Source organism: Alosa alosa, chromosome 21 (genome assembly GCF_017589495.1).
Source record: "Alosa alosa isolate M-15738 ecotype Scorff River chromosome 21, AALO_Geno_1.1, whole genome shotgun sequence".
Lineage (NCBI taxonomy): Eukaryota > Metazoa > Chordata > Actinopteri > Clupeiformes > Clupeidae > Alosa > Alosa alosa.
Genome location: NC_063209.1, coordinates 2826721 through 2853304, shown reverse-complemented (window position 1 = coordinate 2853304; position 26584 = coordinate 2826721). Strand labels below are relative to the sequence as shown.

Below are 26584 nucleotides of genomic sequence, written 5' to 3'. Positions count from 1 at the left end.
TGCTTCACCAACCAGTGGCACGCTAATAGATCCTTCTCATTTGCTGATACAGCAACTGGAGAGTCCTACTTCTCTCATCCTCTCAAAGGAACTCTGGATCTCATCCATAGTGACCATTGGGTCCTTGGTTACCTGTCTGACCAAGACCCTTCGTCCCGGATTACTCAGTTTGGCTGAGTAGCCAGATCTAGGAAGACTGTTGATTGTTCCAAACTTTTTCATTTGAGAATAATGGTGACTACTGTGCTCTTGGGCACTATAAATGCTGCAGAATTTTTTTTGTATCCTTCCCCAGATCTGTGTCTTCACACAACCCTGTCTCGCAGGTCTACGGACAATTCTCTCGATCTCGTTTTTTTTGGTTTTCACTCTGAGTCTGGCATCAACCGTGAGACCTTATATAAAGAGATGTGTGCCTTTCCTTATAATTTTTAGGCACAGGTGGACTCCAATCAAGTTGTAGAAGCATCTCAAGGTCCATTGATAGAAGTAGGATGCACCAGAGCTCAATTACAAGCGTCATAACAAAGGGCCTGAATACCTGATAAATGGAATATTTTAGTCTTTAATTTTTTTTATAAATTTACTCCAAACACTTGTTTCTTTGTGGAGTGTTGGCGTATTGTGTGTAGATTTATGAGAAAAAAATTAATTGAATCCATTTTAAGATGAGTCTAAAACAACAAAATGGGGGAAAAGTGAAGCACTGTTAATATGCACTGTACATGGCTACCAAAGTTATAAACTAGGCTTAACAACAGGTTTACGGTTAAGTGTTCATTGAAATGGTTGCGTTGTTGTTACTAATGTTAGCTGCTATGAACGTAATATGTTATCCGTGAGTAAGTTTTCTGACATCCGTCAGTATGTTTCTGTTAACATTGGCTGTGTTTTCAAATACCGGTAACCTACTATGTTTATTAAGATGAGTCTACACAGCTTCTGTGTTTAATTTGGTAGAAACAGCAATGTTACAACATTAAGTCACAGAAAGTTAAACACTCATATAGCCCTTTCCAGTCCCAGTCAAAGTATGTAGCCACCCACTTCAGTAAATTCATAAAGTTTTCTGCTCTGCTTCTGTATGGGGGCACAATGGATGAATAAGGTCTGTTTTTATTTATCTTGCAGATCGGCGGAAAGTGGACAGCAGTGGAGGACTGAACGCAACTGAGGAATGAAATAAGTGCTTGCATACAATGCATAAAGAAATGCATTTTTCATTCAAGGACTCATCTAATAAATCAAAACAATTTGATACATGAGTTTGTATGTTTATTATTCATAGCCTGTGATGGTTATTTTAACATTCCAATATCCATTAGCAGAATGCTAGTGTGTTATGGGCAACAATGACCCAACCTGTAAGAAATCGAAAATACTCGTTCATTCAACTTTTGACCTATAATCCATATTGAGCTTGCAGAAACTACAATCAAATCTTCAATTTTTCAACGACAGTCAGGTGAAAAAAACAAATTTAGCCGTCTAGCTAGACCCCCATTGTTTTTGCACTTGTTCACGATTGCCCCAAGTGGAACTGCAACAGATTGCAGGTACAATGGAGTTAATATAGCCTGACGAGCCAGACCCACATCAAGATGTAGGGTCTGGGAACTTTCCATAGGCACTGCTCAATCCGAGGGGCGGGATAAACGGTTGTCTTTCAAATTTCATTTGATTTCCATGCATTTTCCCACAAGCGGAGCTAGTTGCCTAAATTGATCAAACCTTTTAGCCTAGAAATCTAGACACACCCTAGCGGCAGCAAATTACATTTGCTTCCAGGGCTAGTCTAGCAACTCTCCATTGGCTTGTGATCTCGAAAAATTAAACTTCTATCAGACCAATCAAATCGTGTATAGAGTCGTTAGGTGGGCTTAACATAATGATTGATGGCAGAATTGCAACGGTTTGGCTTGAATTCCCTGCTACTTGAAAACAAAGAAGATGGATGTTGTTGTTGGCCAACAGTGTGAAACGAGTTAAGCTTGTTTTAAGTTGGCAAAAGTTTGAACTATCTCAATTACTATTTGAGATATTCAAGAACTATTTGCTCTTGGGTGCTCCTTGTTGGTGTCCTCCACCCAATCCCAATCCTCCCCCACCTTTTTTATGCAGCCCTTGCCACTTAATCTACTAAACCCCTCTTCTACTGCACTTTTTACCCCCCCCATTAATGCACAAATAGGCTGACACCAGACATAATTTCACTGCATTTCTTACTTCCAGTAACTATATGCATGTGACAATAAACTTCCTTGTATCCTTGTATCCTTGTAACTAGCCAACTAGCTCCGCTGGTGGGAAAATGCATGGGACTCAGCGCTGTCCTATTGCGTGCAGAGGGAATTTGAAAGACAACCGATATACCGCCCCTCGGACTGAGCACTGCGAACGGTGGGTCTGGCTCGTCAGGCTACAAACTTTTGCCATTTTAAAAAAAGTTTAACTCGAGTCGCGATTCTACGGAGCCCGGGAAGGGTCACGTTGGTAAATATTTTTAGACCGCACTATTGCGTTCCCTCGCAATACTTTTGCGTTCCCTCGCAACAACGTTTTGCATTCCCTCACAATACTTTTGCGTTCCCTCGCAATACCTTTTTGTGTTCCTCAGGATCATTTTTTAAGTTGCTTTGCAGTTTCAACTTGGGCTCCGTACATTTCAGTCCCCATTCACGCAGCGCTGTCAGCACGTTACCTGAATTCAAGCTGGTGTAGGCTAGCCGGCCACAAACAGGTAAGTTTGTGAGGGACCACAAAAAGTATTGCGAGGGAACTCAAAAGTTATTGCGAGAGAACCTAAAAAGTATTGCGAGGGAACACAAAAGTCTTTTGTGGGAACACAAAATTATTGCGATGAAACACAATAGTGCGGTCTAAAAATATTTACCAACGTGACCTAACAATATTTACCCACGTGACCCTTCCCGGGCTCCGTACGATTCAAAGAGCTGTTCGCCAGCAGCAGCATCAATCTTCTTTGTTTTCAAGTAGCAGGGAATTCACGCAGAATCGTCGCCTACTCTTAGCCTGGGTTTTCCCATGCTGCCTTACGCGCGCGATTTTATTCACGCTGCTAGGCAGCCTGGATTCCATGGAGCAAATTTTCGCCTCAGTTAGGGGACCAATCACAGAACGGAGGGAGGGCAGCAAGTGGCAAGTGTATATGTAGCCTCGTTCTGGCCGCTGGGTGAATAAGGCGAATTGAGGAGCTGGCTCTAGGGTTATAAATGTATTTTATCATGTTTATTTGTATAATGAAAGCACCGTTTTATATCCATCCATGTGTGTTTACTTCTGGCTCCTTGGCTATCAATTTGGTAACTATAACGGGCTATTGACGTCTTTAAAACATATTGGAGATGCCAAATGTTGAGTTACTGTAGATTTTTTGACGTTAGTCACTCCTCCTATGATGTATTGCTATTGTCTATCCAAAGTAAAGTATCTGTTTCGATGGTGCTCTAAGCCAGTGTTTCTCAAAGTGTGGTCCGGGGACCACTGGTGGTCCGCAAGCTATCCCAAGTGGTCCGCGAGCAGACGTGGTAAAATATAATATAGATGAGTTGTTTGCAATATTGAACCAACTTGTATGTATATCCAAACAGTTCTGCAACACTGTCTATGTAAGATATGCCAGTTTATAGTGTAGGCTAATATACTGTTGAAGTAGGTCTTATCTTTTTTTTTATCCTAGGTGGTCCGTGCGTTTATTTTTTTATTGGTTAAGTGGTCCTTCGTCTGAAAAAGTTTGAGAAACACTGCTCTAAGCGATGCTAGGTAACGTTACTTCTGTTGACATTCAAACAAAACAGAGAGCTAGCTCGCTACTTCCTCCCCCTCCCTCCCATGCAATTGAAACTCTCCTAAACGAGCATCTCATCTGTGATTTGCTGGAACAGTTTGTTATGTTTTCATGGGCTAGGTTTGCCCAGGTTGTTTTTGTTGCCGTTTTTGGAGCCTGGGCAGTCCACAGAGATCGCGTTTTTTACAGTGCATTCAGGACACATGGCAGCTAGCGGATGGTGAGGTGATGTTTGCTGTAAGTGACAAAAAATGTTTTAGCCTAAAAACGTGTGGCATCGCTTAGAGCAGTGGTTCTCCCATGGGGGTACGCGTACCCCTGGGGGTACGTGAAGGCACTCCAGGCGGTACGTGAGATTTTAAAATATACATATATTTAAAAAGTAGAATCCATGCAAAAATACTTTAAAAACAATTATTTAATACATATTTCAGGAAAATATAAGTTCATAAAATGAATTTTATATTTCAGTAGGTTATTTCATTTCATTATCCTAAAAACCCAGAGTCCCCCCCATACCAGGATGGTTCGACCCTACCTGTCACATGCAACCCGCCATTACCTGTCAATCACTGCCAAAACTCAAACGATGGAGTCGTGGTTGACGCGTAGCGATGGCACAGGGCACAGTGCTCTGTTTTAAGTCTTTTTTTTCTCAACTAAAAATGCTTTGCGCTGGTTAGGGGGTACTTAGCTGAAAAAATATTTCACAGGGGGTACATCACTGAAAAAAGGTTGAGAACCACTGGCTTAGAGCACCTTTAACTGATGGTCAAATTAACCAAAACTCTGATTTTGTTTTCACCTCCAAGTGGTCAGTTGGAAGAATACAGTTGGAGGACCGATGAATGGAACCATTTTTTCCAGGAGAATCTTGCCATCTATGATGAGGATGACACATGGGTGGACCCAGCAGGACAACAATCCAAAGCATCCAGCAATGGAAACTCTCAATTGGTGTCAAGGCCCTGACTTAAATCCAATTCAAGGCCCTGACTTAAATCCAATTCAACATTTGTAAATGGAACTAAAGATCAGGATTCACAAGAGGCCCCCTGGAATCCTAAAGATTTAATAGAAACCAGATAGATTACTTTATTCATCTCCAAAGGGAAATTATAGTGTTCCCGCAGCAGCTAATAATATAAACATATATCACACATATACACACAAGTCAAAAATAATAAATACAACTGGATATAAAGTCTCAAGTGGTTGTTAACTGTGCATGGTCTTTCAGAATAAGATTTTCCTATCATGGCACAAAGGGTAGTTATTGTAAATAGTTATGGCAGTGGGCAGGAATGATTTTCTATAACGGGCCTTGTTACAGCGAAGTTGAGGCAACCTCTAGCTGAAAACACTCTGTTGTCTGACCAGTAGTTTATTCAGTGGATGTGAGGTGTTGTTAAGGAGTTTTTGCAACATCCTTCTCTCAATAACCGACTCTAGGGGCTCAAGTATAGGCTACTTCCAAATATCAACATCCTGCTGCACACATTGAAAGACCTGAGGGGTATTCCAGAAAGGAGGTTTAACAAACACTGAGATAAAACTTAACCTCTGGGTTGTCTGAACCTGTGGCGACTAAACCTGAGCTGTCGGTTCCAAAACACCGGTTACCAGTTCAATTAACCCTGTGTAGATAACCTAGAGTTGGGCGTGTTCACGGCGAACTTATAAAGGCATCATCTATTGAGAGTCGAAACCATGAGTAAAACCGGCGAAACGAAGAGCACCGTATTTTTCTAAGACGGGGTAGCAAAGTTCTCCTCGAGGCTTACGAGGAGGAGAGAACTGTAATAACTAAAAAAAGAGCAATACTTAAGCGTCTGCCTCCGAGACCTTGCTTGGCAGAGAATAGCCTAACTGACCGTGTAAATGCGTACGTTTAGGATATCCCGTTTAATGTCAAAAGCACAATTAAATAATTCAGTGGACATCACGTAGCCTATTGTATTGACTGCTTTGAATGATGCTTTCTTAAACTAGCCTGCCTTGTCACAGATTGAGTGGGCCATTGAATTCTTTGAGAATCCCAAATGTAATTTTCTATTTTAACGCGAGTTCTGCAGCTGCATCATCGCATTTTTGCGCTCCATCATCGAAAGGGTGAAGAATGTCGGAAGGCATGGGTAGCCTATTGGACACATTTCGGTGCACATTTGGTTACCATAGTTACTTACATAGCCTGATCATATTTGAGCGTTCTGGAACTGAAATCCCAGGTTTACCGCTAACTCTGGGTTAACATACCCAGTTAAGCCAGTAAACCTGCTTTCTGGAATACCCCTCTGAGCTTTCTCAAGAAGTATAGTCTGCTCTGTTCCTTCTTGTACAGTGTACACAGCCTCAGTGTTGCACTTCCAGTCCAGTTTGTTATCCAGATGTACACTCAGATATTTGCAGTTTTCCACTAGCCTACCTCCACCTCTTTCCCCATGGTGGAGGCAGTGTTCAAGACAATCTGTTTAGAAGAATGGGCCAACACCACACCTGAATACTGCGACTGATTACTTATTAGACATTCTCTGGGATCTTTTACTGTCAATGGTATGACCAGAGAATGTCTAATAAGTAGGCTAATCAGTCGCAGTATTCAGGTGTGGTGATGGCCCATCCGTAGACGGGCTCTGAAGATACCCTTTATGCCATAGACTGTACCAGAGAATGTCTAATAAGGGGAGAACCTTCACTCTTGGAACGCTTCCGGTGTGGTACTGCATCTAGGGGCGCTCGCGGGCGAGTCCAGAATGAATGGAGGTCTATGGAGCTGTACCCCTCAAAATCCACTTTTCTCGGGATATAATTTTTTTTCAAGTAATTTGAATATTGTATTCGAAAGGGGAGGCAAAGACAATACACTTGGTTGAGTATTATATTTTTTTAAAGTCACTTAATTGTTCTAAAAGCCTTTCAAACGTGTCAATGGCGTCATTCATTAAGCGTGATCATAGCATAGCATAGCATCAATGCTAACGTGTTATGGGCAACAACGACCAACCTGTAAGAAAACGAAAGGACATGACTCCCGGATTATTTCACTTTTGATTGATAATCCATATCCATTTTGCGAAAAATAAAATAAAATGAGGGTTTCAGTTGTTAAATAGGTGAAAACAATAAATGTAGCCATGTAGCTCCATAGGACCCATGTATTTTGGAATGCACCATATGCGCCATCTAGGTGAACTCTGGTGAACTGCAGCCAAGTTCGGTTTGTATGGGATTAATAGAGAGTGGGGAGGCTCTCCGTAGACGGGCTCTGGTCTATGCTTTATCAGAGCCCGTCTACGGAGAGCCTTGCCACTCCGTATTAAGTCCCATTGTACCGAATTTTGGATGCAGTTCCACCAGAGTTCCACTGGGGGCGATCGCCATGAGTGCAGAATGAATGGGAGTCAATGGAGCTAGACGGCTAAATTGGTCTCTTTCACCTGATTGTCGTTGACAAATCTCAGATTTGATTGTAGTTTGTATAACTTCAACATGGGTTATAGGTCAAAAGTTGAATGAACGAGTACTTATGTCCTTTTGATTTCTTACAGGTTGGGTCGTTGTTGCACATAACACGCTAGCATTGTGCTAATGAATGACGTCATAGACACATTTGAAAGGCTTTTTAGAGCAATTAAGTGACTTTAAAAAATATAATACTCAACCAAGTGTATTTTCTTTGTCTCCCCTTTCTAATGCAATACTCAAATTACTTGAAAAAAAAATTATATCCCGAGAAAAGTGGATTTTGAGGGGTACAGCTCCATAGACCTCCATGCATTCTGCACTCGTGGACGAGCGCCCTCATGTGGAACCACAGAAGGAACTGCAACCAGTTCAGAAACCGGAAGTTTTCCGAGAGTGGCAGTTATCCCTTTTATTTTTTTATTTTTTTTTATTATACAAAAATCACCATACAAATTATAACAAATAGGGGTACAAGAATTCAACACAAAGAGGACATAATATCAGAGCATATACATATAGTTCTGTCATCTTTTCGGCTGTTGAGTCCAACAATAGTGTCCATGTAGAATTTGACTTCATTTTTGAAGGCTGCAAAACAAGGTTTCCCTCCCCCCATTTACGTTTATGAATATTAAATTTTCCCAATAGCAAGAGCAAATTTATCGTAAAGACAACATTTATATTAATGTCTGCATTTTCATTAAAAAAAATAACATTCTTTTTCTGAAGAGTAACATTGCACAACCACACAGCACTACACATATTTTCTAATTCTATCCAAAAAAACCTTGAGTAGATACATTCGTAAAATAAATGATAAAAAACAGTTTCAAGCGCACAACCACAGAAAACACACATGTCAGATATATATATCATCTCTGTATCTTTTAAGCAAAGAGTTGGTGGGGTAAAATAAGTGGATTATTTTAAAATAAATTTCTTTGATTTTGTTGTTTAGAACATATTTATTAAGACCAAACCCTATCCCATTGAATATTGTCAAATATGCCACCCCAATAACTTTTACAACGAGGTGTGAGGGTGAAGTATTATCTGTCTTAACCATTTATTGTTACATTTTCTATTTTTTATGTTAATACCATTCAGTAAAATATCTGTCTGTAGAGTTGATTGCTCATGAGTTCTAGAACCCAGCAATCTCAAAAAAACATCAGGCAGTGCAGCAAAGACTATACTGTATTCTCTGGGATGTATTGGGACAGTTCTCCCCTTATTAGACATTCTCTGGCTTTATGTAGTCGTCATACCACGTGATAGGTTGCTAGCGTTCATTGCTTTGTCAACTTCCGGCTGGTGAGTTGTTATCTTCGAGCTAGCTTGCTAACATAAATTGTTTGAATTTGAAACTAATATCAACAGAAAGTTTAAAGATAATCTTACAACACTTGATGGAATATCTCTGTCGTTAGCCTTAATCAACAGATTCGGTCAGGTTTATTTCTGTTCGTTTTTTTAAAGTACTGTCAAATTACCTTACCACTCTCCTCTGGACCAAAACCATCGCAGTGTAACGATAGCTGCTAACGTTTATGTTATGCGACTGAAACGCTGTCAGATTTCCTACACATTTTAACGTTTTATCTGGGTCTATAGATTGTATTATGTAAGTAAGTCAGCATTACTGGATCATAGATCAGAAAATAAACATGTCAATTCAAATAACGTCATGTATGTAACGTTAATGTCCAAAGGCCATGGACCCAAAAATACCATACGATGACTACCAACTACCCGTGGTTTTTCTCCCTTCGTACGAGAATCCACCGGCATGGATCCCTGCACAAGAGGTAGCTTGTTAAAAAAAAACATTACTTTGACACTCATGGAAAGTAAAGGCATTACCTTTTCTATCGTAACATTTTGTCTGTCCCTCTACTAGCGCGTCCAACACCCAGACTATAACAATGAACTTACACAGTTTCTTCCTCGCACCATCGTCTTGAAAAAACCTCCTGGAGCCCAGCTTGGCTTCAATATTCGTGGAGGCAAAGCGTCACAACTTGGCATCTTCATTTCTAAGGTTGTTTGGCCAGCCTTGAATTGTCTGGTGGATTGCGATTTGGGAAATAGTTGCAATGGTGTCATTTTCCTGCTGCTTGTATGCTATAGGTAGTCCCAGATTCTGATGCACATCGTGCTGGACTTCAGGAGGGAGACCAAGTGCTATCTGTAAATGATGTTGACTTCCAGGACATCGAACACTCCAGGGTAAGAAATGGTAGCAAGCCAAGATATGAATCTGAAAATAGATGTTGACAGCTATTACACTAGCACTTAACTTATTTTTTTTTTTTAATTATTATTCACTGTAAATGTGCAAGTCAGGGGCCCTAAAGAGAATAACATTTCATAGATGTTGAAACCTAAATCTCAAAATGATAGCGCATTGGATAGAAGTAGTTTTAGTCAAAGAGTACTCTAATTTAAATGTAGCCTACTTTAGCAGCTTTAATGCACATATTACCTTAAATGAAGTGTACTGACTATGATTAGACATTGAAATGCTGATTAATGATAATGATACATTAGAAATGCTGATTGTCTGTACTTTACAGGCTGTTGAGATTCTGAAGACAGCTAGAGAGATTTTGATGAGGGTGCGCTTCTTTCCCTACAGTAAGTATATAAATAAAAACAGTGTGCTCTGTTAGTTCACTGGCATTGAGTGTAGAAAATAAAGTAATTGATATATGACATGAATATTTAATGAGACATGTTGCCTATGAATCCTCAGATTACCAGAGACAGAAGGAGAGAACTGTACACTAGGTGGCAGAGGAGTGTTGCATATCCAAATGATGCAGTCAAATAGGTCGAGATGTTATGGAGAGAATCACGTAATTTTTGCCCTCCCATGGACTACAGACTCCCTCTTTAGGTATGGCTGGCTGGACTTAAACATACTGATCCTGGCTTCATGATATGTTCCCATACACACACTTACAACATCTACCAGATAACATCACCCAAGTCAACCCTATCCTCCCCAGCAGAGATGCACTGTTCAATTGCTCAGAGAGGCTGAGTAGGTGTCCAAGATGAGAGGTTTGGTACATTGTAAAATATCAGGAAAATGTATGTATGAATCATGCCTCAACAGTAACGACAGTTCTATAGTAATTATTTATGTATAAATATCCGAACAAGATCTTGCCTTGTACAGTGCATGGAAGCAATGGCAAAGCTTGCTGCTTTTTCCATTGTCATCATTAGGTCAGTTAGTGACAAGCAGCAAGTGAAATAACAGAAATTTTGTATTGCATTAATTGGAATGTTTTTTTTTTCTTTTTTGAAAGTGCTTTTAAAGTGTAATTCTGGCGAAATTTGACCAAAGGGTGTTTTTCTATATTAAAACACATCAAATAATTGTTGATCAACCACTACAGGGCTTGGCCTGGTATATGCTATAGCCCCAAATCGCAAACAGTGGATTAGCTAAGGGCAATAAGCCAAACGCTTCCCAAATAGCATTTTTTAATCAGTGATATTGTTCAAAACAGCACCAAACCTCGTCAGTAGCTTGCTTAGGGTATCTACACATAAAACAAAACACCAACAACCTAGTTAGCAAACCCAGAGTTTCACCAGATTAAGCCAAAGTCCTTTTAGGCAAGTCCCTCCACTCAGTGGCCATATTGCAACGCTTTTTGGGCACTCATCGGGCATCCTCTTCGGCAGAAATGTGCGTGAGCAAGGCTTTACGACACCAATCTTGCTCCAGCTGCAAGTTCACAACACATGATTGGTACGATGTCTTCACAACACACCATATGATTGGCTCAATGTATTCACATCACACCACATGATTGGCTCAATGTATTCACATGTCGACGTTTTGCCGAGGAAGGGGTGGGATATGTGTAGACAACGGCGTTACAAACTAACCCCATGCATTTCTATGGAGGATTTGAGTGCTATGTCTCCTCATTAGAAAGTCTCTGATTAAGCACGCTGTTCAGCCTTTGTCAAAAGAGAGGTTTACTTCTAGAACTACAGTTTAGCATTCAGATGATTTCAAACGGAATAACACTGGTTGGAGTTGTAATAACTAATTAGGCCACTGCAGCGAAGAGACAATAGTTTTGTCTCCCGAAGGGGGGTTGAAATGTGTTGCAAATTGTTCTTTTTTTAAGTGTTGTTTTTTTTATATATATATACACCGTCTGTACTCTTCTGGTCAATAAACATATAATGGTTAAAAAGCTGAATCTGAAAATAGTACATTTCATAACCAATTCATCAGCCTTTTATAAAATGTTTATAAATGATACATGAATACAGGAACTACATCTTAAACTTCATGTGATGATACTGAAAGTACCATTTCAGCTGATGTGTTATAACCCATAAAGAAAAAAAGAATCAAGGCTTCAAAAGTTTAGTTGTACAGTACATTTAAAGTAGATCATTCTAATTTTGAAAAATTACCCTGAAGGGTACATTACATTTGTTACCACTCCAATACCACATGGCCACTAAATGAAACATTAAAACCTTCATTTTTACTGTAAAAGAATACAGGATACATAAATAGAGGGCTTCATCAACTTCAGTATGTCCACAAGGCCACTGTACAGTGATGGGAACTCTTGATGCAATTATACTGCAGGATTCCACTGCAGAATCACAACGTGAAAGAAACAAGTTATTCCATATCTGTTGTGACATAAATACAAAAGAAACATACTGCTTCAGAGGAAACAGGTAAACCCGAATGACAGCTTCTGTATCAGCACCTCGCCTAAGCTGCTGTGAACACGACATTCTTTGTCAGCAGGGATGGGCATTGTAAGTGTGCAGAGGTGAGAACTCGCAGCAGCTTGTGAGTCTGGCTGTGGTCTTCAAGTGACAACATATGACATGGAGGAAAATCAAGACTCCAGTTCCCAGTCCATTTGTAAGTCCACCCCGTCCTCTATAGTCCCCATAAAGGCACGTACATTTAGCTGCTGTCATCAGCCTCAGTAGTCTCCGATACATCTTTTGAAGAGCTCTCGTCTACATTCTCCAGCGAGTCTGCCCGCTGAATGGACAACTCTGAGGCGTCCATCATTGGCAGATCACTCTGTTCAGGGTGAAGCCAGGGCTTGCGATTGGGGGAGTTCTGTGCTTTCCATTCTTGGTAGTTCTGTCCCGCCTTATGCACACATCTCAGGACCTGTAGAGAGGGAGTGGTGAGGGACACAGCTACAGGCCAAGATCTCACTCTGAAATTCTACCTCACTGCGCATAGTTTGATCGAAATTCCTGCTCTACCTGATTTTCTGCCCTTTCAAAAGTTTCATAAATAGCCAGACAAAGGTAGGATTGGTGTCACATGAAAATCAACAGCAGTGTTCATTAGTAATGTTGCTTCAAAAAAACAGATGAAAAGTGGTCTACTTAGCAATTATTTTTTTTGTCCAAGCTAAAATATAAGGTATATTTCTTGGCCTGGCTTGTCCTGTGGCAGAGTTAACCTGATTGATGATCAAGAACTTGATGCCATTGATGATTAATTAGGATAACAAAGGTTGACTGAGCCCTTTAGCTTAGAGCCACACAATCTCAGTTTCACACACAAAGATACACCTTGACCTGAATAGTTTCGGATTGCCTTGGCCATGTAACAAGCACTATGAAACCCACTTTACAAGTTACACTGGAGTGTAGCAACACTGCCTAATTGTCAAAAATCAGGACAAGTCATTCAACTGAGTTTCTATGGTTACTGTTGTCATTTAAAAAGCTTCAAACCCACACACATACACCATGTAGAATTTCCACTTAATACTGTTTAGGACTTTTTCCTCTAATGAAGACATATCATTTGATCCTTGTAGGATAAAAGTATACATGTTCACTAAAATATTCCACCAACAAGAAATATACTCACTTTAGGAGCCAAAACTTGAGAGGCTTTGTTCACCACCCACTTGGGGAGGGAACCTGTCAAAAGAAAATCAACAATGGATTATTTTTTCAGACAACAAAAAAGAACAACATTCAGTCATGGGCCATCTGTGAGGCCGTGTAGCCCTGTTGTTAAGTCTCACCTTTGGGGTCAGCTTGTGAAAGGTATGTGAACAAGCAGCTGTTTGGTCCAGTTGACACAATCAGGTAACCAGTAAGAACAGAAACTGCTCTCACCAGGTCTTTATGTGGAGGGTATTTCTGGGGGGAAAGAGGAGTTTGTAAGTCAAACTAGGACTCTTATAAATGCTATGGTAACTGAAAGAGTGTTATGTGAATGTATTCATTATATTCAAGTAGGCCTATGCTTCCTAAATACTATTATTCACCTCCAAACAAACATGAATTTCCATTTAGGACCTTATATCAAATCTGGTTGCTGAGACATGCTAGAACAAATATGATTTACAGTATGATGCGTTAAATATTTGTTAATTTAGCAGACGCATGTTGATAGCTGATGCGTACTCAATCAGACCTCAACATACCGGGTGTTTGACGGAGTAGTTCACAATGATGTACTCCACGTCATTCACCTGCCAGGAGCGCAGGGTCACCACATCCCTGTTCTTCAGTGGCTTGGGACAAACCCCTGTGGAAATGAGCAAAAACCATGATAAATATTGGATCAGTCAATCTAACCTGCCAGTCTAACTTAAAGACTTTCATTTTCTCCCAAGCTTTTAATCTACCTTAATACCCCCACACACACACACACACACACACACACACTCTTTATTCTTTATTTTATTTTTGACCAATTTGTGTATTATTTCAATTATTTATTTATTTTCCCCCCATGTTATATTGTTGTTGTACCATTGTCATTGTTTTATGTTTGTTTGTAAGCACTTTGGTTCAACTCAGTTGTTTTTAAATGTGCTATAGAAATAAAGTTGACTTGACTTGACTTGACTAAGTAACCCTCCCCAGTGTAGGTAACCAAGGGCTCAGTAGTGGAGCTGGAGCAACCACCTGGCCTTGGTGTGTTGATTATAAATAAACTGTCAAAACAAGCTCCCTCATGCCTCATCCCACTCCTAAGGGTTTAAGCAAGCTTCTACTCAAGTATCCTGTAAACAGCTATCTAGTTAGTTTTACCTCAACATGAAACAATTGATTTGGCATTTTTAAAAGTTGACTGATGCTTAGGAAAGTCAATAGTCTATCTGGAACAAGACAAAGACCAAGTAGGATGAGGGTAAAAGACTGGACTCACAGGAGTAGTAGCCTACATCGGCGTTGGCGGATAATCGTGCGATATCAAAGCTTTCCAGCATAGTAGGGTCCCACTTCTTGCGATACTGACTGTCATGAAGGACGTCGAACATTGTCTCTGCTGAGACGTCTGCTATCGTCATTCTGCACTGTATTCAAAATGACGAAAACAACCATTTAGTGTCAACAATTAACATGTAAATTTACATCCATCAAAACTAGGCAAAAACATCAACTTCTTTTTGATATAGTTAGGCCTAGCGTACCTTGATTTTGTGAACTTTTTGAGGCTTATTCTTACTCCCATGTGAAGATGTAACGGACGGAGTCTCAACCCACACTTCCATTCCATTCTTATCATATTTGCTGTGCCAGTTGTCCATAGCCCAGCATTGTTTTCTAAAGTCAGCAAAAACTTTGTCGTCTGGCAAAATATTCCCACCCTGAGACATAATCAGTCCTAGGCGTTCTCGAATGAGGAGACAATTGATTAAAATTCCTACTTTGCTCGATACTTTTCTCCCCCAAACAAAGGTCCTGTTATTTGATCACTGTTCCAAGACGAATCTCTTCTCGGATGAAAAACACAACCGGTGGCGTTAATATAGTCCTCAATCTAAAAATCAGGCTAGACTGGATTTTTGTTATGAATTCCACACCTGCCAACCATACTAGCTCAGCTCCTTATGGTAGGCGACTTCCGGCCATTGTAGGGTACAGGTGTGCGTCGTGTCAAATGTTTCAAGTGAAAATTACAATTATACGTATAGGTACATTCATAAATTATGCTACACTGTTACAAATTAAAAAAAGTATTATTGTGTACTTGCGTTAACAAATTACAGACGTTATTTGTAGGCTATTCTACCTGGATCTCGAACTTAAACGCGTAACCACACCCCCAATACACTTTTGGGCGTATATCACTATGCCACAACTGACTTTCGATTGGGTAACAGTTGGAGCGATTCTTACGTGCGCACAGAAGTGCTTAAGTTATGTGCCCACATGAATCAGCCCTACACCGGACCATAAAGGCTACAATTAGTTTACAGTGTTCAGAAAACGTCACTGGAGGATTTATTTGGCTGTTGACTATCGACATCCCACTTTTTTCTTATAATCGAGCAACACCATTTCCTGCTTTGCTTTGAATGCATTCTAGCCTGTGTTACCCAACAACAAAAAAAGACTACACTAACACATCTATACATTTTATCGTCTACCATTATCTACAAGTGGAAATAAATTGCTTTGTGAAAAGATAATTATCTAATCATCACTAAGAAAATTAACTTTTGGTGAAATATCTTTATTTCGTGTGATACACTTCGGTGTTTCTTTACTTTTTTACAGCAGAGAATAATAGTACATTATTCACACAAACTTTGCTAAACACTAGTAGACAGCATATTTCAAATACACAGTTCAGATTAGCACACAGCTGAGTCATCAGTCAGTGACAAGTATTGAGAGACTTGTTCGATGTAATTGAATATTTTACATTTAAGTCATCAAATGTTAACATTTTCAAACCAGCTATAGAGGATAACAATGAGTATTCAGGTTGCTCAGATGTACATGACAGCAGTGGTTATAATCAGGTGTGTGCAATTTTGTGTGTGAAAGTGTGTTGTGGTGCAGTAGGGTTTTAGGTGATGCTTTGAATTCAGACTAATGTTCGTAAATGTGACAGTGGCTACCATAACTTTAGAGACACTTCCCTAATCTGTGTGACCATAGTGACAAGTAAATGACAATATAATCAGAGCCTTTCCCTCCAGATACAGTATCCAAGCAGATATGCAAAGAATAAATAAACTGTTCTTTTCCAACGTGCCACCAAACTGTCATTTTGGTCAAGCGTACAATGTATTATCTGTTGCTAGTGAAATAAAAATAAATAAATTAAGACATTTAAAACCAAACAGTCTTATACAAGCAAAAGCAACAAATGTCAAACTACTCTGTGCTTTTTTGCTTGTTTTTTTCTTTTTACACTGAAGCATCTGCTGCATATAAAGAACTCTGAATATCTGCTTAGCAAAAACAACACCCTCAAATCCAAGCAAGTCAACAGGCCCTTAAAACACCAATTCATCACCATGACTTGATTTAGTGTAACAATTATTGTTAAAAAAAAAAAAAAAGTAGCAAGGCATTTATACCGTCATCCACCTCCAGATCTTGCATGCTGTTCCTACAACAGTGTACAAAAAACAAATAGTACAAATGAAACACTAATAACTGGCAGTCAGTGGGTGCCGAAAACACTGACACCTGAAAGGCCCACTACAATGCTGCCATCTGTCTGTCCGTATGACATTTAGACAGACCTGATTAGTTGCAACTTGCTTCAAGGACCCACTGGTGAAATGGGAGCTTCACAGTTACATTTGTTTTTTTTGGGGGGGTGGGGGGGGGGGGTAGTGGACATCCTCTGTAGAGTCCACCATTTTGTTTTCAGACCATGTGGTTAATAAGAGACAGAAAAGCGAGGAGGATAGTTCTAAGCTAGAGATACAGAATTGTATTCTGAGTACCTGTCCCTTTTCTGATAAAATGCCGATGAATGCTTTCTTTCATCAAACCATGTTGTACATTCTACCTAGCTCAATCCTCAACACATCATTGATAAATGGGACTGGCTTTCTTGCTGAGGTTTGACCATATGTATTATGTTCTTTGGCTATTCATGACGGTCCTGGATTTCAAGTCTTGACTAATCTCTGGTCCCTTAAACCATATCTGAACTGAACTGCAGGGTGTGTTGATGACCGCACTTATAAGTTACTGATAAAGAGATCTCTGAAAAAAAAAAAAAAAAAAAAAAAAAACCTTGTCCATTGCACTGTTCTTATTTTCGCATGAGCAACTGGCCAACAAATATGGGGATCAGTAACAGTTGTCTGCAATCTCTCAGCATCGACTAGCCTTTTCTTGCTCTCCCTTACGGTAACAATCCACTGAAATTAAAAGCAAGGCATCAACACGGAACCTTCCCCTACCCCTCAAGTCACTGAAATAACTGGAAAAGAAAATGACTGAACAACAACGAGTGTGACCCCACCAATGCTCCAAGATAAAGTGCAAGAACTTGAGAGCAGTGAGCAGCGGCAGTCTGCAATCCTATAGAACGCCATGCAGTTGGAATAGATGACAAATCGGAAAACTTTAGCATTTCACCTACGCTGTGTTAATGTTTTTTTCTCTTTTTTTAAAATCAATTACTAATATTTTCTTATGATAACCCTTTTCTTTTTTTTCTTTAAATACAGAGTAATAGCACATCCACACGGATACTCCGAAAAATCACTGAGTCAAGGGAGTGGGAGGGGAAAAAAAAAAGGTTTCTCCAGCTAATGGCGCAGAGCCACGAGTGGAGCGAGTGGCCACTGAGAGACAAGCTGTTGGTGGGGAGGAGGCAGGACTGGTGGGGCTGTGAGCTGGGCACTAGCAGGAGCAGCTGCTCTCGGTCACTGGCAGCTCTGGGGGCTTCTCCAGTTTGATGTCGATCACTGGGGAGGGACAGGGTTAAGGACAAAACTCAAAAGACTCTAGAATCATGGCATTCAGCCAAAGCATGTATGGGCCTTATTGTGATATGAGAGAATTGCTGGTTAGACAGGAAGAGTGAGGAGACTAAGGGTAGAGAAGTTGAAGATTAATGGATTTTTACAGTGCAATATGATGCACACCAAGCATGCATTTCATTGGACTGGTTGAGACTGGCCATAACAGGTTACATGACGATCACATTTCATATCCAGGATATAGATGACATTACAGGAAAACTCTAGGATTTTCTAGCCTACCATAGTACTTTTCTTTCTTTTTCTCATAGCATTCAGTCCCTACTAGTCGATAATCACATGAGAGCTGTATACTGATTACTGGATACCAGGCACTGAATCGACTAGTAGAGACTGAATGCAATGCTAGAGGTAAGGGATTGACTGTATAAACTGCAATTCTATAGTTTCTTCAGACGTAAACAGAATCTTTCTCCATAGCACTCTTTTCTCTTGTTTCCAAGGTACTTTTAATCATATTCTTAACCTCGTCAGTGGTGAAAAAGAGGTTTACTTCGTTCTAGCAACATTCTAGCTCAATACTACACTGATTCTAGTCATTTTTAAAGCAGCGGCTTGTGTGTGAACCTCCTCATAAACAATAAGTAATACTAAAGGCTGTAATGCTGCATTAATGTAACTTATGACATGAATTTTTGTTCATGGACCCTTAATGAATTGTTGCTGAATTAAGTTCATGAACATTTCAGTCCCCACTGAGATAACAGCCATGGGAATTCACTGATCTTTGCTTTGATTGGTGTTTTTCACAATAAAAGAAATGGATTAACCGCAGCCCTGTCTCACTGACACAGGAGGGGGGTTTATCTTTACAGCAGAGTCACTGCATCAGGTTTTACCAGTTCTAAATCACCTTCAATCTGAAAAGTACAATACAGCAATCAAGTGCAGATTTTCGGCGTATGATAATGAGACTTGCAAATAAGACAAAGCAGCATGATTTACTTGGAAGGATACTGTCCTCTTTGCTCTTTTCTGGTGTACTGTCCATCCCAGGCAAGGCTGCAGCAACACGACGGAACAGCTGAAGGGAAACAGTGAGATGGTTTGCACGGATGTGGAACAAAGTGTGGCCTATAATTTGCTTATAGCATCTCTGACTGTCACTTCACATTGGGCACTGCTTCATGTGTAACTTGGCTTTTGTTCTTTACAAAATGCTACCTTGAAGATATTTACAACAATATTGTGATGAAAGGCAGGCACAAAGGGAAAGCTAGGGTATGTGAAGCTGAATTCAACAGGGGGAAAATAACATGATCTTGCAACTCAGGGATAGAAGGAAGAACACACACACACACACACACGCCATATGAAGTAATGTGCACACACACTAAGGCACAACAACTACTAGCTTCATTCAAACTCAGACATCAATTGGTACCAATAGTTAAGATGGACAACCATAGCATTGTAAATTTGCTAGAAGGAATTTGCTTGCCAAAGTTTGATTGAAGCCACAAAACAAGCAAACTGATACTAAAAAGGAAAAAGGTACACCACAGCACATGTACAGTTTACAGAAAAGCCTGAGGAGGGCAAACACAACCCTGGCGTTGACTGTTCAACAGATTAAAAGACATCACTGGCAAAGGTACGGTGGAAGAAGAGAGAAAGAGAAATGGAGGAGTGGCAAAGGAGTTTCAGGGTGGGGTGGTGGCGCATAAGTGAGGGTCTGCCCTGTCTTTTATGGAGCATCTCTACCTGTTTGACATTGTAGCCAGTCTTTGCGCTGGTCTCAATGAACATGACATTCAGTTCCTTAGCTCTCTGCTCGCCCTCCTCCGTGGTGATCTGTCTACTCGGGCCAAAGCAGAGAGGGGACGGCCACAATGGAATGAGGAGAGACAGAGACCCCAAAGGCACCAATGGGAGGAAAAGGAGCATGAGAGACGGAAGGAAACAGGGAAAGAGAGAAAAGAGAGGGGGAGAAGTAAGAATAACTCAATTTGCTAGGCCTTAAGAAAAATGTCAGTGTTAGTACAGTTGCGAGGGGCACAAACTTTCACGAGAAGATGGAAAAAGAGGGCAGGAAGCCCTGCTGTTGGAGGAGGACAGCATTTCTTTTTAAGAAATGAGAATCACAGCAGAGAAAAAACAAACACACACACTTTCATATTCTTACCCTTAAAGGAGCTATATATAAGCCTAATTAGCAATCGGTTACCAAGCAAAATGATTTCATACTCCCCAGATTAGGGGTGTATTACTACCTCCTCTCCCTTCACAGAAGTAAGCCAAGTAAACCAAGATATCGGAGCTGAGGCTACCTGAAGCAAGAAAACTATCATATGATTGAAAGTCACCGTAAGTCACCATTAGTGTCTCGATAAGCATCAATTGATGCATAGAGATTATAATAAGGACTGTTTATAAAAATCAGTGCATTACCTTAACTCTTTTGGTCATTGCAAATTGCATCATTGCCAATTGATGCATGGAGGTAATAATAAGGACTGTTTATAAAAATCAGTCAGTGACTTAAGTTAAGATGGTGATGACCGGAGTTAAGGTAATGCACTGCCTTCATAAAGAGTCCTTATTATAACCTCTCTGTACACTTGCAAAGTTACTTTGATTTGTCCGTAGGAACCCTCTCCACACTACCACCAAAGTATAATGCTTTTTTGAAACCGTCAGTGGTTTAAAAATAGCTATTTGTTTTGAGGTGGTGGCATGCCCCTTGCACTATCACTATAAGCCGTTCTGTTGTTAATGCAAAATATGGTTAGCTCAAACCTACTTAACATATTTTTTCCCCAAACAAAAGTTTGAACTTGTTATATTCCATAAATAGATCCTAGGTTGTTTCTACTCCGGATCATTCCTTCCTAATTCCTAACCATCAATGCTAACCGATGGGCTTGCTACTGAGCTACTTGTCGATGTATAGGACAACTGTGTTCATTTGGGGCCATTCATATTTTCAGATTGAGGCTCATTTACATCAGGTCATTATTTTAGCCTCTGAAATGGGATTTTAGCAATTGACAACACAATTGCTGGCCATGCAGGCTTATGCCAGTGACTGCATTTTTGCTTCACTTTGATGTTTTCACTACTTCGTCTTTGCCTTGAAGTACAAAGTGAGAGAGGATGGGCCAGGGCCAGCTGGTTAGCATGCCAACTTGAGCAACACAGAGCATGGACATTTTTAACAATTCTAGACCAACATTCTTACATATAGCACCTTTAAGGACCTCAACCACACATAGAGTCCATCTCTTCTGAGACAGAGCACACAGACTTAGGAGAGTCATAACAGTAGCACTTTGACCCTGGGAGCATGTGAATACCCACCTGCTTGACGTTATAGCCAGCCTTGGCACTGGTCTCTATGTACATCACATTGAGCTCCCGAGCTTTCCTCTCTGCAGCCTCTACTGAAACTTGCCTGCCATTGCCCATGAGAGGGATGGGAGATTGAGTAGAACCACAGGCATGGATGGAAGGGGGGTTGGGTAGGGGACAAATGCAAAGGAGAAATGGAAATAAAATAATAATATATATTTTTAAAAAATGGGGAAACATGATCAAACACAAATATAAATTAAAACATGGACAAAGAAATCAAAGACTTATCCAAACAAAAACGTAACAAACAAAAAAATCACGAGTGAAATGACAAACTGTAGAATTAAGTAATGAGGGTTTGACCAAAATAAAATAAAATAAAATAAAATAATATAACAGAAATTAAACCAAAGATGAGGCATGCCTCTGAACATAACATAGGTATGAAATGCCATTTTATCCTCCATCATGTGGACCCATGGCTAATCTACATCTTTTTTTCCAAGACATGTTATGCACAACTGTACCTTTTATCAGCCAAGTCTGTTTTGTTGCCAACTAACATGATGATGACATCACTCCCCCTCTCTGTTCTGACATCATCAATCCACTTTGAGGTCTGCTGGAATGAATTTAAATCTGCAGAGAAGAACGATGAATAGGTGACAACAAGAAATACTTATGGATGAAGTGTATTGTAAAGTTATTATTTTTTTATGTAAGTATTTTACAAACATAAATTTCAAAACACAGGATTTCACATCCAGAATCTGAATCACACAGAGTAAAGCACACTGTTAGTGAAAAAAGTTCAACAGTATTTTAGTTTAAGCACACAGCCAGTGACCACGTCCCCCTCCACCCATCTAGAATACCTGACCTAACTACTCCCTCTTTGATGCATCGCCCCCACGGTGGCCTATCCCATAGCACTCTTGCATTGACCCTGACAGCCTGACTCACTGGTGATGTCATAGACCACCACTGCAATGGTGGAGTCGCGTATGTAGCTGGGGATGAGGCTGCGGAAGCGCTCCTGCCCTGCAGTGTCCCACAGCTGGAGCCGAACCTGAGGATCCATGCAGAGAGAGAGAGAGAGACAGCGGGAAAGAGGGAGAAACATGAAGGAGAGGGTGCGAGAGTGAGAAGAGACAGACATGGAGTTGGAGGAGAGAAATAAAGAACGAGCAGAGACTTAAAGGAGTTGCAAAGAGGCAGCACTGGAGATCACCCATCCAGAAATGAGACACAGTCTCCTGAGAAAGGCAACACAGGCAGTAGTCATGAATTGTAGACTATTCTGGAAAGCCCAATCTGAAGTCATGAATGCTGGATCAAAATCTCTTCTTTAGACTGACAGAGCTGAGACTGCCTGCTGAGCTGGCGTCTCACACCATGAAGCCTTTATCGGAAAGCGCGTCCCTATTCCTGCCCTCACGCTACACTGCAGGTCCAGCATTCATTGAGCACAGACATTTGAATGCACATTAGATTAACACAGACGTTCACCTTCTCTCCTTCACAAGCCCTTCAGATGTGAAGAAATGTGTTAGTCGCTCATCTCCCCATAAATAGATGCTAAGGTGAACGCAAGTGCCGGCCAATGTGTTCAAGATAGCTCTATGAATGCTGCCCTTCCTGCAACCGCCTCCAACTCACACCCCATTGGGCACGTAGTGCAGGGCAGAGGGGCCAAGCAGGTGGGGGCCGGAGGCGATACCTACTTGCTATGTCATAGACCACCACAGCAGCAGCCGAGTCTCGGATGTAGCTGGGGATGAGACTGCGGAAGCGCTCCTGCCCTGCAGTGTCCCACAGCTGGAGCCGAATCTGTGACCACATCAGTGGGGCCCAATTTGACCCAGCCAACAAAGCAGAATGGGAGTGGGGGGATGAACAGAAAAACAACCAACTTAAAAAAAACATAAAAGAAAAATAGGATGGCGGTGTGCAAATGCAGTGTGGGGATAAACAAAAATGCATGTCTTATGAGGTGACAAGTGACAAACAACTAAAACATCTTAACCAAAAAAAAAAAAACTCCAAAACATGCATCACTTTTTATATTTGATTGATTAGCTGATGAGATGAGATGATGAACTTAAGTGAGCTGCCAACTACGGAAAAACTAAGAATGATAAAGATGCTTAAAATGTGAGTGACTCAGAGGTCTGACTGAAGAAAACTACCTACCGTGCGATCTTCCAGGTACATTGTTTTTGATAGAAAGTCAATTCCGATTGTTGCCTGTGAGAAAAGAGAATAACTGAGGCGATACACTACAGTTCATTACACAGCTCTTCACATAAATGGGCCTTCCCAATGATCGGAGGTCTGTTAAGTAAGTAGCCTAACCTTCTATGGCCAGCAGTCATACTCTATTTTTTTATTGTCATGTGAAGCTGTGAGGGCAAGTATCTATTAGTATCTATGGCAAGATACTAAAGAGTATCAAAAAAGAAATTATGTGCTACCTATAGGTTGTAGCAGTTTCAGCTCTTCCAAATGCTTACCTGATAAGTATTGTCAAAGCTGTCATACATGAACCTTGTGATGAGTGAGGTCTTCCCCACTGCAAAGAAAACAATTTCAATGAACATTCCATCAGAATCAATAAACAAATACATCGAACAAGTTCAATCAGTGAATCAATGTTTTGGCCACGGTGATAAACTATCAGAGTTTGATATTGGGATGAATGCTCAACAGACCCTGCTGAACTCTGATCGCTGAGTTGGCAACAAGGGTGGTGCCAGGATTCTCACATAATGGATGTGAGCTAGCTAGCTAACTGCATAGGTAAATCGGAATACGAGCTAGCGAAACGAACCAAACGTGCTTTTACAACTGTATCGACTAAAATATTTACTAACACATACACTACAGTTAAAATGTAATTAATTATTGGTTGGCTTTAGTGGAGAAGGAGCAGATAGCCGCCGTTACATGGCCAACTACGTTAGAGGAGCTAACGTTAGCTAGCCATGATCTCGTATATTGATGGCCGGCTAACGGGCAAGCTGGATCTAAATCATTTATATTGCCATCTCCGATAATACGTTATCACATCCAAGCAGTTTTTTTCTACACACTCTGTAGATTGCATCCTTCGAAATGTTACATTGCATACATATCTAACGTTACGCAGGAGCTGTTTGATTATACTTTACCTACTCTGACTTAAATGCCAACTATGTTAGCAGCTAGCTAGCCAAAGCCTACAGCTAAGCTACTCACAGCTATCGTTGGCCGCACCACAAAACACACAATAACGGGCTCGGTTAGTGATTTAGCTTGGGCAGATATAACACTGATGAACTCTTCAAAATAACAACAGTGTGGTTTTGATAAAATGTATGGCAACGTCCATTCTCAAATCTAGTCTTGCCAGACACTAGCCACACTTATTCAACATCAGGGTGGCTAGCATGGCTATGGTAGTTTACAACAGGAGAGCATACAGTTGCTAACGTTGGGTAGCTAGCTGATGTCATCTGTAAGTGCGAAGAAAGGTGGCTGGACAGTCATGAGACACAAACAGCTTTTGTTCAGTTTTGTGGAGAGTATCCATATTATGTTTAATTTTAACCTCGGTCTACACACGTCACTTCACTGACATCAGGTTAGGTGTACTTGTTAGCTGAGGTTAGTTTGTTGTAGAAAGCATCCTTGAATCGGCCCGTCTCGTCGGCCTCTGAAAGGCTACGTTAACATTACCGTCGAGCATCCAATGGAACGAATCACTCAATTAGAATCTATAATATTATGAACTGAGAAATCTTACCGCTTTGCTCGCCTAAGAACACGAGCTTGAATTTCCGCAGGGGGTTCCCAAACTCTCCGCCACCCGTCGTTGTCGACATATTTATTTTACGATACAGACAAATCCCTGTTTATTTTCCTTACAGAGAAGGGCAAATACACCGTCTGTTCATATGGTTGTACCACCGTTTCCTGTGCGCGCTAGCGCCATGTAGTGGCCAAAAAACGTCAGCTTACCCTACCCCAAGAATATGGGCCTAGTATTTCATGGTTTGGCTTTTTTCTTTCACAAGACAGCTAGTTAGCCTACATGTCATGATCCACGTCCAACTTTTTTTCAATACTTCAAATACAGATTCAAGCATAGGCCTATCATACAACATGAACTTTCATATCATCTAGTGAAATCTGCTGTTGTTACTTTTGTGTGTGTGTGTGTGTGTGTGTGTGAAAGAGAGAAAATGGGCCTTTCTTACCCCTTTGTGGTCCGACTATAGACCATACAGCCTTTTGGTGAGGAGGGTCATGTCAAAGGCCTCACAAGCAAAATGTGAGTAAATCTAGACATAACTAACTAATATAAATGAAAGGGATTTTAAACCTTGAAAGTCAATGAATATGTGGAGTGAGCTACTTGTTTTCTCTGCCTGTCAGCCCCCCAGGAGGCTACATTTAGCATCTTCATTAAGTTTATACTGATATAGGTAAGGATGGGGGAGAAATAATCCCTTTAGGAGTACAAACCAAGGGTTGACGTAGCCTACGGACTTTAAAGTATAGGACAAAGGTTAGGGTTTTAAGTTTATACTGACTGTGGATTTGTCCTCCGTAGACCCAGACCCTGGTCTCCTATATAGGCACTGATATGGAACATAACTTAATTGTAGGCTACACCACAAACCCTAATGGCAAGAGAACACAGGGAAAAAAGACAAATCTATGCTATGGCAACACATTAGTTATTGCTCAAGCCTCATCTGAACTGCTTTCAACACAAAATGAATCTTGGAGATTATCTATTTGACATAAGCCTTTACTCTGGGTTCCCATACCAAAATAGTCATCTGTCATTTTGGTTTCTGCAACCAGACAATTTTGATATGCAAGTCTGATGTTTATTAATTGAACTGATACATGCTCAAATGTTTACGTCAGTAAACAGTAGGCCTATATCATTGAGAACATAGCTGCAGCTCTTTAGTGTCTGCAGAGTTAGTATAGGCGTGCCAGTCCCCAGTGAGTAGAATGACATTTTAGTTCATATAACTCTTACTGTGACCTAGAGGCAATCTCATTCATATCAAGACCTGACGCTGAAGGGGTATTGTTCTTTGGAGCGTATAAGAGGAGCTGAAGAGGATATCTGATTTCTTCAACAGTTTGACGCATCATGTTGTGCCTTATGAAATGCAATATGAAATCAACCCTTTAAGCTTGTTGCATGTACAATAATTTGAATCAGTCCTAGATA

General features: G+C 40.6%; 3 protein-coding genes across 8 annotated transcripts; 1 reads left to right on the top strand and 2 right to left on the bottom strand.

The window, feature by feature from the left end:
- Positions 1-8561: 8561 nt before the first annotated feature.
- On the top strand, positions 8562-11013 carry pdzd11 (PDZ domain containing 11). 2 transcript variants are annotated; one of them, XM_048231998.1, is made up of 6 exons: positions 8562-8587; positions 8986-9081; positions 9174-9314; positions 9404-9502; positions 9850-9910; positions 10029-11013. In XM_048231998.1, exons 2-6 carry the CDS (start codon positions 8989-8991, stop codon positions 10061-10063), a joined length of 429 nt encoding a protein of 142 aa, XP_048087955.1. In that variant the 5' UTR covers positions 8562-8587; positions 8986-8988; the 3' UTR covers positions 10064-11013. The 2 variants fall into 2 exon arrangements, with proteins under 2 accessions (XP_048087955.1, XP_048087956.1); XM_048231999.1 differs by lacking the exon at positions 8562-8587 and adding an exon at positions 8597-8897.
- A 500-nt stretch (positions 11014-11513) lies between these two features.
- Positions 11514-15317, bottom strand: stard14 (START domain containing 14). Its single transcript, XM_048231997.1, has 6 exons — positions 14731-15317; positions 14466-14613; positions 13735-13838; positions 13330-13447; positions 13170-13222; positions 11514-12452 (listed from the first exon to the last, which is right to left on the bottom strand). Exons 1-6 carry the CDS (start codon positions 14914-14916, stop codon positions 12237-12239), a joined length of 825 nt encoding a protein of 274 aa, XP_048087954.1. The 5' UTR covers positions 14917-15317; the 3' UTR covers positions 11514-12236.
- A 443-nt stretch (positions 15318-15760) lies between these two features.
- Positions 15761-25319, bottom strand: rab41 (RAB41, member RAS oncogene family). 5 transcript variants are annotated; one of them, XR_007192269.1, is made up of 9 exons: positions 25136-25319; positions 23865-23923; positions 23545-23598; positions 22315-22420; positions 21879-21990; positions 21358-21451; positions 19762-19855; positions 19015-19081; positions 17909-17982 (listed from the first exon to the last, which is right to left on the bottom strand). XR_007192269.1 is itself a non-coding variant. In XM_048232368.1 (8 exons), the coding sequence occupies exons 1-8, from the start codon at positions 25212-25214 to the stop codon at positions 17918-17920; spliced, it is 636 nt and encodes a 211-aa protein (XP_048088325.1). In that variant the 5' UTR covers positions 25215-25318; the 3' UTR covers positions 15761-17917. The 5 variants fall into 5 exon arrangements, 4 of the variants coding, with proteins under 4 accessions (XP_048088325.1, XP_048088326.1, XP_048088323.1 ...); XM_048232368.1 differs by lacking the exons at positions 19762-19855; positions 22315-22420 and adding an exon at positions 23076-23181 and having other exon boundaries at positions 15761-17982; positions 25136-25318; XM_048232369.1 differs by lacking the exons at positions 21358-21451; positions 22315-22420 and adding an exon at positions 23076-23181 and having other exon boundaries at positions 15761-17982; positions 25136-25318.
- Between the last annotated feature and the right edge of the window lie 1265 nt (positions 25320-26584).